The 18,088-nt window shown below is 52.2% G+C and overlaps 1 protein-coding gene across 6 annotated transcripts in view; it reads left to right on the top strand.

Annotated features, from left to right (window-relative positions):
- The window catches only part of map7d1a (MAP7 domain containing 1a), a 62,955-nt gene extending 49,065 nt beyond the window's left edge, over nucleotides 1–13,890 (top strand). For 5 of the 6 annotated variants that reach the window (XM_064350458.1, XM_064350112.1, XM_064350538.1 and 2 more), the window contains 11 exons: nucleotides 66–217; nucleotides 1,435–1,565; nucleotides 2,630–2,868; nucleotides 4,069–4,345; nucleotides 4,954–5,134; nucleotides 6,087–6,191; nucleotides 9,167–9,217; nucleotides 9,355–9,427; nucleotides 10,748–10,835; nucleotides 11,912–12,147; nucleotides 13,288–13,890. In XM_064350458.1, coding sequence (XP_064206528.1) covers nucleotides 66–217; nucleotides 1,435–1,565; nucleotides 2,630–2,868; nucleotides 4,069–4,345; nucleotides 4,954–5,134; nucleotides 6,087–6,191; nucleotides 9,167–9,217; nucleotides 9,355–9,427; nucleotides 10,748–10,835; nucleotides 11,912–12,147; nucleotides 13,288–13,298 — 1,544 coding nt within the window. In that variant the 3' untranslated portion in view covers nucleotides 13,299–13,890. The remainder of the gene's footprint in view (nucleotides 1–65; nucleotides 218–1,434; nucleotides 1,566–2,629; nucleotides 2,869–4,068; nucleotides 4,346–4,953; nucleotides 5,135–6,086; nucleotides 6,192–9,166; nucleotides 9,218–9,354; nucleotides 9,428–10,747; nucleotides 10,836–11,911; nucleotides 12,148–13,287) is intronic. The other variant, XM_064350198.1, reaches the window with a different exon arrangement.
- The last annotated feature ends 4,198 nt before the right edge of the window (nucleotides 13,891–18,088 follow it).

Raw genomic sequence — 18,088 nt, 5'->3', positions numbered from 1 at the left:
TTTGTCTCTTTCTTGAATCTAATGCCTGCCCCCCCCCTCTCTGCCCCCCCCCCCCCTCCCCCCAGAGTCTCCGCTGTGCCCCCGCTCTGCGTCGGCCAGCCCGCTGACGGTGTGTAACCACCACCGCCACCCCCACCACCGCTACTCCGAGCGCTGGAAGGTCTCGGCCAGCACCCCCGACATCACCCAGCGCCAGAGGAGGCGGGACTCCACACCGGTCAGCCGCCAGTCAAACCCGCCGGCCCCGCCCCCTTTTCCGCCTGTCTCTCTATCTTTGGCGTTACCACTGGCCCGTTTCACAGCTGCTTTCGTCCCAAACAAAAATTCCAAAAACAACACCCGGAACAAACTGGCACCAGGGGCAGAATGTATCACCACAGGTGTTAGAAACCTGGAGCACTTTAAATATCTGGAGCGCTTTAAAGATCTGGAGCGCTTTAAATATCTGGAGCGCTCTCTGCTTGTTTTGCTTGCACCTGAAGTGTTCCTTTAAGCCGCCAGACAAAGATGCATGCTTTCTTTTTCAGATTTTTTAAACAGGGAAAACGGTTACATTCCCTTTTACGGTGAGAGAGTGTGTTTTATTCATTTATGAACGTGAGAGCTGAGGGCCTGGTGTTCATTCTGCACGGACGTTCTGTTCAGGGTTCCGTCTCCTTCTTTAATCAAATCCGGACAGGCTCGCCTGTCGCAGAAGTGACTGACGGGCGGTAGAACCGCGGAAGGACCTCAGATGAATAGCGGACAACCTTGTGGTTTAATACAGATGGAGTGGTCCTTGAATGCCTGATGCTGTGGGCCTTGTTATTGACTGTGTAAGGAGTGAACAGACGCGGTCGCTGACTGAATTCAGTCGTCTTTTCTCTCCTGAATTTACTCCAGACGTCTCAACAATGAGAACAAAGGAAAATTGGGGTTAAAATTTTTTTTTTTTTTTTAACGCTAAATAAATCTATTTGTGGACACTACTCACATTCCAGCAGCTGAACTGTATTTACCTCACAGGTAGAGTCAGCAGTTTTATTGACTTACTTTAGACACCGGCCAGCAAGTGATTGCGAAAGATATGAGGCATTTTGGCTCAAATCTCCTGCTTGGTTTTGAAGTTTTCACTCTGAGCTCTTTCTCAGAAGCAATAAAACAATTTGTGCCAGCATTTTGAAAAAAACAATTCTGAGCAGAACATGGGGAAAAATAAATGAAAGTCTTTTGTGAATTACGCAGGGAGGATTGTGCATTATTAAATACTCGCTCTTCCGCGGTTGTGGCCTACGCTATGTCTGTCTGGCTCACGGCGTTTGGGGACCCAGAGGATTGTGGGAAATTCCCCCGTTTGCACATGTTGCAGCTGCGACTGTTCACTCCTGTGGTGGAGAGCTTCCTGCTGACTCACCCCCCCCCCAACACACGCATCTGCTGTCTGTCTCCCCAAAGCTGGAGAAGAAAAAGAAAGAGAAGAAGGACAAGGAGAGGGAGAACGAGAAGGAGAGGAGCGCTCTGACGAAGGAGAGGGTGCTGAAAAAGAGACAGTCCCTCCCCAGCATTAAACACAGAACTGAGCCCAGGTAACTATACCCCCCCCCCCCAGCATGAAACACAGGAGTGAGCCCAGGTAACTATAACCCCCCCCCCCCCAGCATTAAACACACAGTAAAGCCCAGGTAACTAAAACCCCCCCCCCCCAGCCACAGGATAATTCCATACTAGCTGAGGCCGTTACACCGGCTGGATTGGATACGTGCTGCGTGGGTCTGCTTTCGGAAGCACGTTCTCTGCGCTCTTTAAGCTGTAGCCCATCCTGTTGTGCGGTGATCCGGTGGTCCGTGCAGGGCGGGTTCGCAGCAGCGCTGGACGCACTCCAGACACCGCCAGTCTGCTGCAGCCCGCCCAGGTTTCCGCTGCGGACTTCCCGCCGTCTCTTCCCGCCATCGCCGCCGCCGCCGTCTCAGACGGCCTGATCTGTATTCACGGCGCTTAGCGGAGGCTGAGGTCCGCGCCGGGGCCGGGGGGCGGCAGGGGGGGGTGGGGGCTGGCGGTCTCTCTCTCTGTGACAGGCGAGAGAAAGAGCTCTTTGACTGCAGCACTGGTGGAATTTTCCCCTCCGAGCTCCCAGCTCTGCTCAGAGCCTGAAATGGCTGACTGGGCTCTGAGCCCGGTCTCTGGACCGCACAGACCACCATGTCACCCGTATGTCACCCCTGTGTCACCCCTATGTCACCTCTATGTCACCCCTATGTCACCTCTGTGTCACCCCTATATCACCCCTATGTCACCTCTGTGTCACCCCTATATCACCCCTATGTCATGCTTATAAGACTTTCCACTTGCAGCACGTTTTCCTGCTGGGGATAATAATGGTATGTATTTATAGATCTGTCACTCAATTTTTCTAGATCTGAAGACAGTTTTTCCCCCCCTCAGCCAATCAGAGACTAGTTCCTAGCTGATAGAATGATGGTGTCTGAGGTGAATGGACATCAGGGAGCTGCTCGTCTGTGTCTGTATTGAGCCTGTCTGCCCTATCAGCATGTGTTTTGGTGGGCTGTCTAGGACCAGGGTTTTTGGAACCTTTACGAACTGTCACATGATCCGTTTAAATACCTTTTTTTTTTTTGTGTTTTTTTCACAGCACCAGTCCTCTGTCCAAAAACCTGCCGGCCTCGCCCAGCACCCACAAGGGGCGGCCCTCCTCCCCCAGTCCAGCCGTGTCCCCGAAACCCCCCTCCGCCCGCGGGACCCCCTCCGTCCCCAAAACGCGCCCCAAGAGAGCCCAGACCCCCGCCAGGGTGGAGCCCAGGACGGCCTCTCCCGTCGCCTTGGAGGCCACCAGATCGTCACGCCGACCGGCCACTCCCGACGAGGCCAAGGGTAAGTCCCGTCCCCATGGATACAGTTGCCTAGCGCTGGGGGTAATTTGTTGTATTGGTCCTCCCTGGTGATTGGCTGTGTGGCGCTGTCTCACACGGCGACCCTCCGGGTGCACGTTGCGTTACTCGCCAAAATGGCCCCCGTTCTCGCCCGTGGGGGTGGGGGGGGGATTTGTTAGTCGGGAGAAGTCTTGAGTTTTTATTCACAGTTCTCCCTTTTTGGCCCTCACGGGCAGCGGTAGCTGACGTGTCCCAGCCCGGCGTTCCGTCTCTTTATTGGCGGTTTGGTGGCTCGCTCCGCCCGCAGCTGCAGAGTCTGATTCACAGACAGCTGGAGAGAGCGGGCGGGGGGGGGCAGCCGGGCCTGGCGTGGGGCCACGCCGGAGCGCTGAGCTCGCCCGGGGCCGGGGCCAGGGGCGTGGGGGCGTGGGGGGGGGGGTTGTGCATGCAATAAAACGCATCCTGTAACGGGATACCTCTCAAATTAATGCACCTCTACACTGCAGACAGAGTGGCTGGTGTGGAGGGCGCTTTTGATGGGGGAACAGGGGTAAAACGTCCAAAGAACTGGCCGGCAGCATATCTAATACATGCATGCGGTTCCATATTTCACATGCATGTGATGGAAACAGGGCCCATCCCTGATTCAGGGTGATTATGCTACTCTCACAGTTTTTTTGGAGCAGTGGAAGCTCGTACGCTACTCCGGAAACAGTAATTTAGTGACTTCAGGCCGCGCTCTGGAGATGCTGAAGATTGCACAAGATGAGTCACAGAGGTCCAGAGTTTTGGCTCAATTTGTTTGTTTTTTTTGGGTTGCGTGTTTCCTGAGGAGATTTTTTTAGTCCTGCGTCCCATCGAGCGCTATAAAAACTGTGTTAAGAGCCGGGAACTGGCCTGAAGATGCCCTGGTACGCCTGTGTACTGCGCAGTTTTGTTTTTTTTGTGTAAAGTGTACTTTTTGAGGAGGGAAGTGAGTGGATCTGAAGAGGCCAGTCTTCAGCACAGAAACATCTGCACTCAATGCAGAGAGAGAGCACACTGCTCATTATTGTGTGACCTCACCTCTGCCCCTCCCTCTCACCCTTGCCCCCTGCTCCTCCCCCTCCCCCTCCCCTCCCCTCTCTGCCCCCCCCCTCACCCTGCCTCACCCTCCCCCAACCCTCCCCAACCCCCCACACCTCCCCCTTCTCTTTCTCAGGCTCTGCCGCCGTCCCCTCCATCGTAGTGTCCTCCGCCCCGGCCACGCCCCCTTCCCTCAGCGCACCAATCACGGTGGCAGCGGCGGCGCCAGCCTCGCCCTCCCCCTCGAGCTTGGAGCAGGGCGCGGGGGGCCCCAGTACCCCGTCGGGCAAGGCCACGGCGGGCACCACGGACCCCGAGGAGGCAGCCCGCACTCTGGCGGAGAAGCGGCGGCAGGCCCGCGAGCAGCGGGAGCGCGAGGAGCAGGAGCGGCGCCTGCAGGAGGAGCGGGAGCGGTGAGCGAGCGAGCCAGCGTTACCGCGGAAACACCCGCGCCGCAGCGGGGGAGGGGCTGTGCGGACCGCCTCTGTGAACCCGCCTGTCTGTATTTCTCTCTCTCTCTCTCTCTCTCTCTCTCTGTCTGTCTGTCTTTCTCTCTCTTGCTCTCTCTCTGTCTTTCTCTCTCTCCCTCTTTCTCTCACTCCCTCCCCTCGTCTCTCAGTGAGCTGCAGAAACACTGATTTTTCTCCACGTTGCACTCCTTCTGTTGTCTGTCGATGAGAAAAGAGAGAGATGAGAAAACAGCTCAGACAATCAATGCGTGCGTGTGTTTTAGTGTTGATGTGTGCGTGTGTTTCAGTGTGTTGACGCATGTGTGTGTTTCAGTAAGTTGACGTGTGTGTGTATGTATTTCAGTGTGTTGATGCGCACGTGTGTGTGTGTGTGTATTTCAGTGTGTTGATGCACGTGTGTGTGTGTGTGTATTTCAGTGTGTTGATGCACGTGTGTGTGTGTGTGTCTCTCAGTGTGTTGACGCACGTGTGTGTTTCAGTAAGTTGATGTGTGTGTGTGTGTGTATTTCAGTGTGTTGATGCACGTGTGTGTGTGTGTGTGTGTCTCTCAGTGTTCTCCGTGAGGAGCGCGTGGCGAGGGAGGCGGAGGAGCGCAGGCTAAGGGAGGAGGAGGCGCGGCGCATGCAGGAGGAGCAGAAGCAGCGGGACGAGGCCCAGCGGCTGCAGGAGGAGAAGGAGGCGCAGGAGAGAGCTCTCGCCGAGCAAGAGGAGAATCTGCGTCTGCAGAAACAGGTCAGCCCCAGGGCAGGATGGGTAATGTAGTCTCATTTCCATAGTCAACATTGCCAGCAATCACTCTGCTGGTCCTAACACTGGACAAAGAGTGTCTGCAGATACTGGTCAGCCCCAGGGCAGGGTGGGTAATATAGTCTCCAAAGGTTGCCTACAGTCGCTCAATACTGATCCTAATGCTAGAGATAGTGTTGTTAGACCTGTTTTGGCCCCAGGGCAGGATGGGTAATGTAGTCTTCTAACATAAACAGTGCCTATAACCCAGGATTTATCCAGTTTATGTCTTCACTTCCATTTGCTGGTGAACCTCATAACTGCTTTGAGCCCAGTTTGGGCATTGAGCCGCGGTAGACGGATCACATGACCGCATTTCCTTCCTTGTTTGTTTGGTTTTGTGGGGAACAGATGGCAAAGATCGCCTCACCAATCAGGAAGCGGGCTAGCCAAACCCACACAACCCTGAGAATCAGAGTGTTTGCTTTATCTTTAATGTGGGTGGTGAGCGTGCACCCTGAACTACTTCCCTCCCTGCAGAACGTCCCACCGTTGCCACCCGGTGGTCAAACGGTTAACTGACTCACACCGCTGTACCACTGCATTATGTCATCCAAAGAAAAGGCAACTTGCTCTTTTTTTTAGCTTGGGGGAAAATATGAAAAGCACAAACGGTCCAGAAACTGAAATAATGTGTTTATTTTATCGACACTTTCCCTACCGTTAGTCTCTGCTGTTCTGACATGGTGCCGGGTGGTCATGGTTAATGTAGTTCCAATGTGCCTTTAATTGAGTAGCAGTTACTCCTTTATGATGTAATACTGACTTTCCTTTGATATCTTTCAACGATCCAAGTTAATGTTTACTGAGTAACAGCTTCTCAGTGCTGTAATTGTCCTTCGGTGAGATGCAGTTGCCTCTGGGAAATGTAGTTTTGTGAACCGTACCTGTGTTGCAGAGAGAAGAGGCTGAGGCCAAAGCTCGGGAGGAGGCCGAGAAACAGCGTCTGGAGAGAGAGAAGCACTTCCAGAAGGAGGAGCAGGAACGCCTGGAGAGGAAGAAGGTGGGAGACTCGGATGCTGAGGGAGAAGAGAGGGGGAGAGGGCGAGGGGAGAGAGAGAGCGATAGCAGGGAAGGGAGAGAAGAGGAGAGATTATTTCAAAGTCGTAAAGTCCATTCTATGTGATCCTTAATCAGCATGACTATTTAATGGTAACAGTATGAACGGAGTTTATGCATGCGGAGCCTGTCATAGATCTCAGAGAGCTTTATCTCCACCTGAGTTGTGGCCTGGAGCTGCAATAGAGGGCAATGAGGTGCCATTCACATGCATTGGCACTTAGCCTCAAATGACACTTGCTCAAGCGTACAACGGCAGTGTCTCTCCCGGGAATCGAACCTGTGGCCTTTTAGGTTAGAAGACCAAGCTCCTTACCCATTATACTGCACTGGCGCCCCAGGCAGAGTGGACTGTGCAGAGTTAGAGCGGTTTCACACAGGCAGAGCGGCTGACAGTGGGCTGTACTCCCACAGTGACCCTCAGCGGACTGCGACTTGGCTGCGCTTCTAGACTTGGCTGCCCTTCTTCACTGAATGGGACAAATTCAGAGAAATTACAGAATGTTTTTCTTCCATATTCGGCTTGCCCCAGTCAAACTTTTAGAGAGAGAGAGAGGGAAAAAGAGGAGATTTGCAGAGAGATAGGGAGTGAGTGAGAGAGAGAGAGATTGGGAGAGAAAGGGAGAGAGGGAAATGGATAGATACTCTTCTGAAGCTCTGGCGGTGCTCTGAGCCGGGACAGACCACCTCTGAGCTGGTCCCTGCGCTCCAGCGGGATTAACCCTGAGGATCAGCGGACTCCTGCTCTTCAGTCTCTGCTTCATCCAGTTAAACCTCAGGAACAGCAGACTCCTGCTCCTCAGTCTCTGCTTCATCCAGTTAAACCTCAGGATCAGCAGACTCCTGCTCCTCAGTCTCTGCTTCATCCAGTTAAACCTCAGGATCAGCAGACTCCTGCTCCTCAGTCTCTGCTTCATCCAGTTAAACCTCAGGATCAGCAGACTCCTGCTCCTCAGTCTCTGCTTCATCCAGTTAAACCTCAGGAACAGCAGACTCCTGCTGCTCAGTCTCTGTTTCATCCAGTTAAACCTCAGGATCAGCAGACTCCTGCTCCTCAGTCTCTGCTTCATCCAGTTAAACCTCAGGATCAGCAGACTCCTGCTCCTCAGTCTCTGCTTCATCCAGTTAAACCTCAGGATCAGCAGACTCCTGCTCCTCAGTCTCTGCTTCATCCAGTTAAACCTCAGGAACAGCAGACTCCTGCTGCTCAGTCTCTGTTTCATCCAGTTAAACCTCAGGATCAGCAGACTCCTGCTCCTCAGTCTCTGCTTCATCCAGTTAAACCTCAGGAACATCCCATTCCTCCTCCACATCCCCCTTTTCACGCCAAGCCTGCGTCAGCACTCACACTGCCTCTCATAAGGAGGACTGATTACAGGGAATCAGTCACTTATGGAGATTAGCATCTGACAACGTGTGGAAGCCGTCCCCCGAGAGATCAGAACTGACTTTTAAAGAGCGCCATTATTGATACCCAACGCTAGTTTGTGCTCAGAATACCACAGTGAGTCTGAAACTGTAGCCAATCAGACACTTTATCTCTCTTATTACATTACATTACATTTACTTAGCAGACGTTTTATCCAAAGCGACGTCCAAAAGTTCATATCAAGGTCATTGGAACAACTACAAAACACAGGTTCGATAAGGTACAATACTCATTTTGTACAGTTATTCATAGCCAAGAACACAGTCCAGTTCACACAGTAAACACTATTCTGACCTAACCTATGCTAAGTCAAACTAGGGGGAAGTACAAGCTACCACATTAGGACTATAATACAAAGTACGATAAGAAACGTTGGCAGTGAACGTTGTGGCGAGTTGGGTTTGAGAACCTCCAGTAATTGAACTGAAAACACACTTCATATCCACCCCCCAGCGCCAGTGTGTTCCTGTTGTGATGCACATTTATTGGGTGTCTGCCATTTATTTGTGGAATATCTGGCACGCCGTTCGGCGATTCCTTGAGAATGCTGGGGGACGTTTGTAAATTGCGCGGTGCTGACCTGGAGCGGCAGTGCGTGCGGGTTTGTAACGCCGTGGCCACGTGTGTGGAAAAAAGCGAGCACAGAGGGAAGGCTTCTGTTTATGCTTCCTGTAGCTCTGTGTTTTTGGCAGGCACGCGGCGTAGGCCTGATTGCTCATCGTAATCACAGGAAACCTTGTAGCGTATCTGAGCGCCGCGGTTCGGTTTGGAAACGCCACATGTGCCCTGGTGTCGTGTTTTTTTAAAAACTCCTCGCGCGTCGCGGGCCTGAGATTTGAACGCTGTTTGTGAAAGGCGTCTGATTCCACCGGTGTGTCATTGATATAAGCTGAGCCCTGTTTTATTCACACATCGTATATCAGACGGTGTTTATGTCTCTCAGTGTATGTTATAGACTCTTCCCTCAGCACACTGTGTATCTGTCTTTCTGCTCCATGTGTGCAGTTTCTGTTTTCGCACATACCTTCTTGTTGAGCTCAAACAGTGGACGTAAACTCCAGCTTTCGTGGGCAAGGCGATGGCAGACATCCCATAAACATACATAAAACCCACAGGCTAGCAGGGCTGGAGCCCAGGCTCTTACCCAGAATGCCCTCCTTGCGCTCGTGCATGAGGATCTGGATCAAAAGCCGTGGGTCTAAAACCACGCAGAGGGGGGCGGGGGCAGGGTGGGGTTGGGGGCTGTGGGGGGGTGTGTGTGTGGGTGGCAGTTTTTCAGAAGAATGTTCCAGAGTATAAGGATGACTCATCTGGTTTAAATTTGGAGTTCCCCCCCGTTCATGGAACGCAGGCGGGATCGATTTTGGTTTTTCGGTTGGTCTCGGGGAACGCCGCGTTCCCCCGACCGTGCGCGGCCCTTACTTCCTGTCTGTCTGCCCTTACTTCCTGTCTGTCTGTCCTAACCGCCGCCGTTTGCCTTTGGCTTCCAGCGTCTGGAGGAGATCATGAAGAGGACGCGCAAGACGGACGCGGGAGAGAAGGTACGGCTCTCACTGCGCCTTCCCGCTGGCGCTGGCGCCAGTGTTGCCTGCCGTTGGCACGGGCATGGGCAGAGGATACGTGGGGTGGTGGGAGTACTTGTGGGGCATAAACATCATGGGTCTGTCTCTCCCTGCAGAAAGATGCCAAACCTCCATCTGCCGCCCAGCTTAACGGCAAAGATGCCAAACTGGACACACAGAGCAGCAAAGGTGAGCACAGAGATGAACCCATCTGACCTGTTCTCTCTTTCTCTCCCCCTCTTTTTTCTCTGTTTTTCTCTCTCTCACGCTCACACACACACATGCATGCACACACACTCACACACACACTCTCACAAGCTTTCACACACACACTCACACACACTCTCTCATACACACACACACACACACACAAGCTCCTCGTCAGGTGCTGGTTTCAGTGGAAGACGCAGAAAATTCTGTACCGAGTGCAGATGTGCTTCCTGTCTGCATCTGTTCTTTCCTCCCTTCCTCCTCCCCTCTCCCTGTTTCCCAGCAGCCCCTGGTGCTCTGCGGTGTACGGGCTCCCTGCTGGTTCTGAGCGCTGTCTCCTCTGGGCGATCCGTAGCCCTGCAGCAGCTGGTCGCTGTTCTCCTCGGGCGTAGGCCCTGAGCGGCGTCGGCTGCACGAGCCCTTGCCCACGCCGCTGAGTCCGCGGTATGGGAGCGCCGTGGTTACTGGCGCTAACAGGCCTGGAACGGAAAGCCATTTAGCATTTAGGAAGGCACCGTCCATGACTGACCTGCGCCCGGGTTGAGAGCAGTTTCCATGGTTACTGGCTCAGTGTGAAGTTAGGCACCGGGTGTAAAGGAAATGGTAAAGGCTCATTTATGGCTTTATCCAAGGCTCATTGGCTCTCACCGGCTGGTGACTAGCCGGACCGCATGCCTGTGGCGATCGAAGCAATCCTACGTTGCGACACGCTGTATGTGAGGTTAGGGCTTGTAGTCCGGAGGTTGTGGGTTTGAATCCAAGATTGGGCACTGCATCGGTAAAAACGTCCATGGACTGTAGGGAGACGAGAAAGCTACCGCTAATGACCAAAGGCAAATAAATAAAATATAAAATAATGTGTTTTAGATTTATCCGACGTTCCACGCATCTCGTGTGAGGGCCTGCTTTTTTAACAGCGGGTGGGGCCCCACGCCATTAGGCCCAGGACACAGGGTTTGAGCGATTGCGGTGGAAGTTGTCGGAGGGTTGCCGTGGCGATGAGGCCTGGGAGCCGTTAACCAATCGGGGGGGGCCTGTTTGTATCCCGGCGGCAGCCTCTGGGCTCGATGGCGGGGGAAGGTGAACGAAACAGACAGGATGAGGAAGTGCAGGATTACTGCGCCGCGCGAGTCTGTCCTCCAGAGAGGACGGCTGAGGAAACGTCTGGAGTTACTGCAGCGAGGAAAAAAAACCTTGCAGTGGAAAAACCATCAGAGTGAAAATCTCCCGGCTGCTGGGCGCTAATGTGTTTAAAAGGCTAACGGCTGTCTCCTTTATTTTGTGTGTGTGTTTCTGCAGCCTCTGCGGAGTACCAGCCTAGCTCTGGGGCGGCGCTGTCCAATCAGGAGGCCGAGGAGGTCCAATCACAGAGCAATGTGACAGAGAGGTAACCAATGGGATTTGGCTGCACCGCACTCATGGGTTGGATCCAGGATTTCCAAGGGCACGTCGTGCATGGGGTCGCGCGAATGCTAATCGGCGCACGTACAGTGTCAATCAGGGTCGTGCTAACGCTACTCATTACGTCTGCAGTGAGAAACGGGGGTCACACTAATGCTAACCGATGACAGCTGGGGTCATGCTAACCCTAAAAACGACAATCAGGATGATGCTAACGCTAATCATTGTGTGCACAGTGAGAAATGGGGGTTATGCTAATGCTAACTGACAACAATCAGGTAACACGCTAAAGCTAACCAATGTGAATGCGTTGACATTCAAGGTCGTGCTAATGCTAACTAGCGCACAATATGTGGTTTGTTGTCTGCCCTCGTTTCTTCCAGTTTCCCCAAAGCACCTCAGCAATGTAGAGCCAATGCAAAACAGACTATATATAGAGACAGGCATCGGATGAGATGGGATCGGAGCCTGATGTGATCCAGCAGTTATTGGCAACCCCTGATGTCTCCAGAAGGGGAGATTAACATCACAGCTGAATAATGTTAAAATAATAATTTATGAAAATTTAAAAAATATGAGCGAAAGCTGAAATGTGTTATCATGTTTTGTGTGAAACAAGTAGGAAATGAGTCCCTTTCCATAAGTAACAGCAGATGCTGTGCTGAGGACCAGCTACCAAGAAGACGTTTCAGATGAAATCTATTGTTGTTTCAAGTGGCTTTATTCAGTGTTCTGTTTACCATAAACTAAGTGTTGAAATAACTGTCACTTTCTTGGCTTTGGGTGACTAATACTATTTGAAGAGGATGACTTTTTTTTTGAAGTCATTTAATATTTGTTTGAGGATGTCATTTAATGAAATCTGCAGTTAATCAGCACAGCTCTTCTTTGATTGGAACACGTGACCCATGTGACTATAGTTCTGAGGGCTACATTGTGTGGACAGTGGAATCCAGCCAGAGAGGGAGGTACATTGGCAGGTGCAGTGCACCTCGTGATTGGTCAGTGTAGCTTTACTCTTTATTGGTTGAGGTAACCCATGTGACCTGTGCCCCCTCCTAGCCCTGCTGTTCCTGTCCTGAATGGGGTCCAGCCCATCAAGCATGAGAATGGGCTGTCCAGCAAGGGGGAGGCCGGCGACTTCGAGGAGATCATCACGTTGTCCAATCACAGTGACAGCAACGGTGGGGGGCGGGAGAAGCCTGAGAGTGACGCACCGGCCGTGCCAATCCTGGCCTTTGAGGGCGGGGAACCCTTCCTGAAGAAAGCAGGCACCATGAAGCCCCAGCACGTAGCAGGTAATGGGAGAGAAAGGGCTGTGAGCCGGCTGCACAGACTCCTACAGCTGCTCTGACTGCGCAGACTCTTACAGCTGCTCTGACTGCGCAGACTCCTGCAGCTGCTCTGACTGCACAGACTCCTGCAGCTGCTCTGACTGCACAGACTCCTGCAGCTGCTCTGACTGCACAGACTCCTGCAGCTGCTCTGACTGTGCAGACTCCTGCAGCTGTTGTGACTGTGCACACTGCTACAGCTGCTCTGGCTGTGCAGACTGACTGCACTCTCTGGTTATTTCTGTACAGTACCCCCTGCAGAGTGTAATGAGACAGCAGATCAGCTCTGATTTTCGCAGATGGTGGCAACATTCGCACCGCGTCCTACATTTTACAGCTCGAATCGGCCCCTCCCCCCTCACTCCCCCCCCCCCCCTGAGCGCTAACAGGAGGGATCGGGTTCACTGCAGCATTGTAAATCTGGCGCCACAGATTAATAAGGCTTTTTAACGTGGCATAAAAACTGGGTCTGTGTCCGGCACCCGGTTCAGGCCCTACAATAGCTGGTGTGGAAGCCAGGGTTGGGGGGGTGCAGCCAGGGTTGGGGGGGGTGCAGCCAGGATTGGGGAGGTTGAGGGGCAGGGGAGAGGTGGATTTCAACACTATAAAATGTCCCATGCCCTGGAACATTGATGAGGATGGCAGGGTTTCATCCAATCAGAAGAAGAGAACCGTTGCAGGGAACAGGACACCATCATCGATATGGCCCACCCCTTTCTGAGACCCCGCCCTCCCCCAATCCCAGTTCTGTTCCTCTCTCTGACTCTGGGGCCTGTCGTAAGTAAAGTGTGAAACCAGAAGAACGTGCTCGGGAGGCCCCCCACAGAGGGACGAAAGCGCTCGTAAAGGCTTTATTTATTACCCCACACACAACTTTAATCTGGGGGAAGAGGTCTGCCCAGGGGGACAGGCGGGCGTGCCCAGCCTCAGGGGTCAAAGGTCAGGGGTCAGCATTGACCTTACCCACTCAGTGCCTGTGTGTTGATGTAGGAGTGGGATGTGATGCGTTTACCCATGAAAACTGTTTAATCCATCTTTCTCTCTCTCTGTTTCTCTCTATCTCTCCTCTCTCTCTCTCTCTCTCTCTCTCTCCCTCTCACACAGAAGTGCTGTGAAAGAGGACCTGGTCCTGAAAGGCGAGCCTTACGCCACCTGGGCGATCGATCGAGCGAGCGAGCAAGTTGGGGTGGCGGGGCGGGGCTTAGGAGAGAGGAAGGGGAGGGGCCTCAGCCCCAGCGTTCCACGACCACACAGCTTACACACAGAACTCTGCCAAACGACATCATCCCGACCCCTCTGTCCGTCATGCATCAGTTGCCACGCCCACCTGGGGAAGCAGCCAATCAGACGTGTTTGTATATCTCCACCCCCTGGCGGCATGGCGCACCAGTGCTACCTTTCACTGAAACGTGCCACGCCCGTTTTGCCATGCACCTTAAGAGACTGACAGCAGCATCGTAGACCATCAGACCGGAACGTAAATACACACAGTATCTGTCCATTACAAGTACAATTATTGTTATTATTATTATTCTTGAGTTCGACAACAACAAAAAAAAAAATGGAAAAAAAGAAAAAATGAAAGTGTGCTGGTTATTTTTGTCTTTAATGATTTAGTTATTTAACTTGAAGAGAAATGTAACTACTGGGTACAGTGTATGTGAATAATGTAAAGGAACCTGTGGAATAAAAGGTTTAAGAAAGGGAGAGGAGTGTCTGATTATCACAAATGGTACTTCATGTTATTGAAATGCGTTTTCACCTGTGAAAGACCCTAGCTTACCGCTAGGCGTTTACTGTTATTGTGCCCTTAAGCTACTGCTAATGCTGTTGTTATAGACAGTGCTGACATGCTAACACTACTGTTATAATACTGTCAAGCTAGCGCTAATGCTACTTGTTATAGACAGTGTTAACATCCTAACGCTCATGTCAAGCCAGTGGCAATGCTACTGTTACTGTATAGACAGTGTTAACAAGCTAATGCTGCTGTTATAGTGCTCTTAAGCTACTGCTAATACTGGCAGTATTATAATTGCTGTCAAGCTTGCACTAATGCTACTGTTATAGGCAGTGCTGTCCAGCTAATGCTACTGTTGTAGTGCTGTCAAGCTAATGCTACTGTTATGCTGCAGTGCAGCTTTCTGCCTGCACTGTTACGCTGTGGGTTAGGGTTGTCTGACTCACTCCCGCTCCACATACCGCCAGCATTACTGTCCCGCTGCAGCCAGAGGAAGTGCAGCTTCCCGCTAACGTCGCTGTGTGTGTGTGTGTGTCAGCCTCGCTGCTTTACCGCCAGCGTGAGTCTGCTTTACCGCCACCGCCCAGGTTAGCGTCCCGCTACTGCTAGCGTGGAGAGAGAGAACCGCGGCACCACACCGCTGTGAGTTTGCAGGGACGTTCCACCAGAAAGATGAGCCACAGGGGCTTACCCAGCAAGATGGGGCCCTGTAGGGAGGGGCTGGGGGTGTGGTGCTGCTGGGGTGAGGTGGGGGGGGTGGGGGGACAGGCGGTGGTCCGTGGATTTTGGTGAACGTAGAGCTCCTGTGCTTTTTCTCCATGTTACGGGCAGTATCTTCAAACCAGAGGTTGGCAACGAGGGCTGTATCTGTTCCTGGTTTTCATGCCAGCTTCTGGCCTGAATTATTTAGTCAGCCCTGACATTCACATCTGACATTTCAGCTACACTTCTTGCAAAGGGCATGAATGACAGACGAAGATTGTTCTCATGTCTCTGTATGAAATGTTTTACTGTGATCTAAGCTATGAGTGAACCGGTGTTCAGTGTGTACAGCAAGTTAGCTCATTTAGCCAGGGTGATTGGTGGGAACAAAAACCTACACACACACACCGGCCCTCCAAGACCAGAACTCTGCCCTCCAAGACCAGAACTCTGCCCACCCCTGTTCTGAACTAAGGTCCGGCTGGCTTAGGGTCAGATTTCACAGCCCCCCCCCGCCATCCAGCGGCAATACTCATCTGATCCTGATCAGCACTCTTATGATTCAGAATTTAATATGAAACGGACACAACCAGGAACCAGGGAGCATTGGGGGCGTCAATTCTGTCACTTTCAGAATCTGACTTATGCATGAATCAGCTCTGTTCCATTCTGACTCATTTAGGACTCATTTCTGCCCTCACTCAAACTCATTTTAGGATTTATTTCTATCCAGTTCTGACTTGATTTTAGGATTCAGTACCATCCAGTTCTAATTTATGATTAATCTGTGTCCCATTCTGGTTCGTTTGAGATTCATTCCCGTTTCGTTCTGACTGATTTATGACTAATCTCTTTCGCATTGCGATTTCTTCATGGTTCGGCTCTGTTCCGCTCGGCTTGGGTTTTTTGGATTAATTTCTTGTCCCGCGGTAATTTCGGTCGGGAGGATTCATCTCCGTCCAGAAGTGATTCATTCGGGCTTAACTTCTGTCCCGTGACCGACTGATTTAGGAGTTGTTTGTGTCGCCACTTCTGACGGTCGCATTATGAAACAGATGCGCGTGGGCTGGGGTGCGACGGAGCGCCCGTGCGTGTTGTTCTGTCTCTAATAAAGACAGCCGCTCTTTCCAGTGTCCCAGCACCGAAGCCAGTTGGACCGGGCCGAGGACCGCCGCTCGGTTCCCCACACCGGCCCGGCACACCCCCTCGCCCGGGTGCTGCGTGCGGGAGCGCACGCCCCCTTGGGCGTTTCGGCTCGGGCCCGAGGGGGAGCGGGAGCGGGAGCGGGGGAGGGAGGCGGTCGAAAACTCTCCTCTCCTCCCAGAAGCCTCTCTCCCTCCTGCTGGGATGGTGCTCGCTTCTTTGTTTACTCCTCGCCCGGCTGGGTGAAAGGAGCCTGCCGCAAAAATGTCGCGCAGGGAACGCCGCCCGGTGGAGTTCATTCCAATGGGGTGGAAAAAAGCCGTCGTTCTGGCTGGGGCGTGCAGCTTGCCTGATCGCCTACAACCCCCACAATGCACTGCTCACTTTTACACAATAACCACTGTCCGTTTCTATGCGCTTCTCTTCGCCACGGACTATTTTTGGCTCACCAGATAACTCCAGTTCCTTCCTCCTTTCTCTTGTGCTTAGCTACAGTTGGTCCCTGATTATAACTTTCCAGGGCTGTATGACCGCACAGAGTGCTCCTTGCTCCACAGTGTTGTACTTGGCCGGTGACGCTGTGCTCATGAAATTTGGAAGGCTGATGTGTTTTGCTGACACGTTCTCTGCCTCCAGCCCACAGAACATCAGGCTCTCTGGTAGGAAAAGCCTCACACACCCAAATAACACATCTCCTTCTCCGAGATATTAAAACTGAATTCCAGTACGACTCTCACTGCTGTGCATCTGAAACACCCCAGAATGCACTTCTTTTTTTTTTCCTTTTTTTTAAATAATTAAAAAAAACAGTTGTGTCGAGCTGCACCTGAAAGCAGTGTGTGTCATTTTAGAACAAGGTCCTGAAACTGAATAGAAAGGGGCTGCTCCCCCCCATCCCCCGCCCCCAAAACTGTTTATTTCGTTTAACAGGGACCGTGTCCATCGCACTTGTTGCACCAGAGCTGGCTCAATATCTTTCTCATCTGCGATCCGTGGCCAGGCAAAATGCTGAAGAACGAATTGCAGCACTAATACAGAGTTCTTGGCAATAAAACAATCAAGGAAGAAATGCATCGCAAATAAATTACACCACAAGAATCCATTTGATGAGATTACAGCAGCCAGACACAGATGGAAAAAAATACTTGTGGTTTCATGTCTGATTCGCCTCGAGCCATTTTGTCAGTTGAGCAGCAGAACAACGGAAAGCCAGTTTCATTCTGAGATTGACCAGCGGAGAGGCGATGATGTCACAATGCTTTCGGTTGATGGCTTTAATGACTCCGTAACTGTGCCAAACAGGATGCGCTTCCTCCCGGAGCCGGCCAATCAGATCCGTGGCGATTCTGGATTGGTGGAGGGCCAGTCCTACTTGAGTCTGTTGGTGGGGCGTGGCCTTGTACGGGGATCGGTCAGGGCACGGACCCTCCAGTTTTGGAAGCAGAGAAAAAGAGAGGTCATGGGGAGTGATTCCCCTGGATTGACCCCCCTGTTTCAGAATGCAGTAAAGTGGGGGAAGGGGTGGCTGTACACCTGTGACCCCCCCCTCCCCCCCACAAGCTAACGGGCTGGCACTGTCACTGCAGTTGTGAAAGACAGCCGTGCTCATCTGTTGGTCTGGAGGGGCAGTTGCTGCTCTGAGGTTTCATCCAGGCCATTGCAGGCTGATATTTATGTGTTCCAAACGCATGCCTCCTTGTCCATCGAGGACAGCCCTTGTTTGGTGCTAATGAGCGATAGCCTTTTGAGATGTCTGCCTTTATCCAGGGATTCTGTATCGCTTTGTCATGGAACAGGAGCGTGTTGCCGACATGTTGCTTTGGAAACGAGATGTGCTTTTTTTTTTCTTTTTTTTTTTGCACGTTAGCCAAGATCCTGGTCCTCTGCAGCTTTTGCGTCAGCCTTTCTGGACGGGGGCCGATGGATTTTAACCGCAAGCAAGTTATCCCTGATGGAGTTATAAAGTTGCTCCTCCTCCTCCGTCACAGAGTCTCTTCGCGGACGTGTTTATTTTTATCTTTTTGCACGCGCCCAAGTTAAACCACCGAGCGGTGTTGGCCTTACCTCTCGAGAGCAAATGTGCTGGTTTTCCAAAAGCTCGGGAAAAAAAGAAAGAAAAAAAAAAAACATCCAAACTTGAGCTTGAGCTTCGGGTTTTCTTGCAGTGCTCTGCCAGCAGAGGGCAGCACTGGTCCTCAAAGCCCGGAGGATATGGGAGGCGGATCAGGTTTCCCTGTCTCCCCCGTAGGTCTCGGTCGCTGGCCTGCTTGCCCTTTACAGATGGGAGCGTGAGTCACTGAGTTTCAGGCGCACGGAACG

This window comes from Anguilla rostrata, chromosome 1 (assembly GCF_018555375.3).
Source record: "Anguilla rostrata isolate EN2019 chromosome 1, ASM1855537v3, whole genome shotgun sequence".
NCBI classification, from domain to species: Eukaryota; Metazoa; Chordata; class Actinopteri; order Anguilliformes; family Anguillidae; genus Anguilla; species Anguilla rostrata.
Note: the sequence above shows the minus strand (reverse complement) of the source record. Positions and strands in the feature narration are given on the sequence as shown.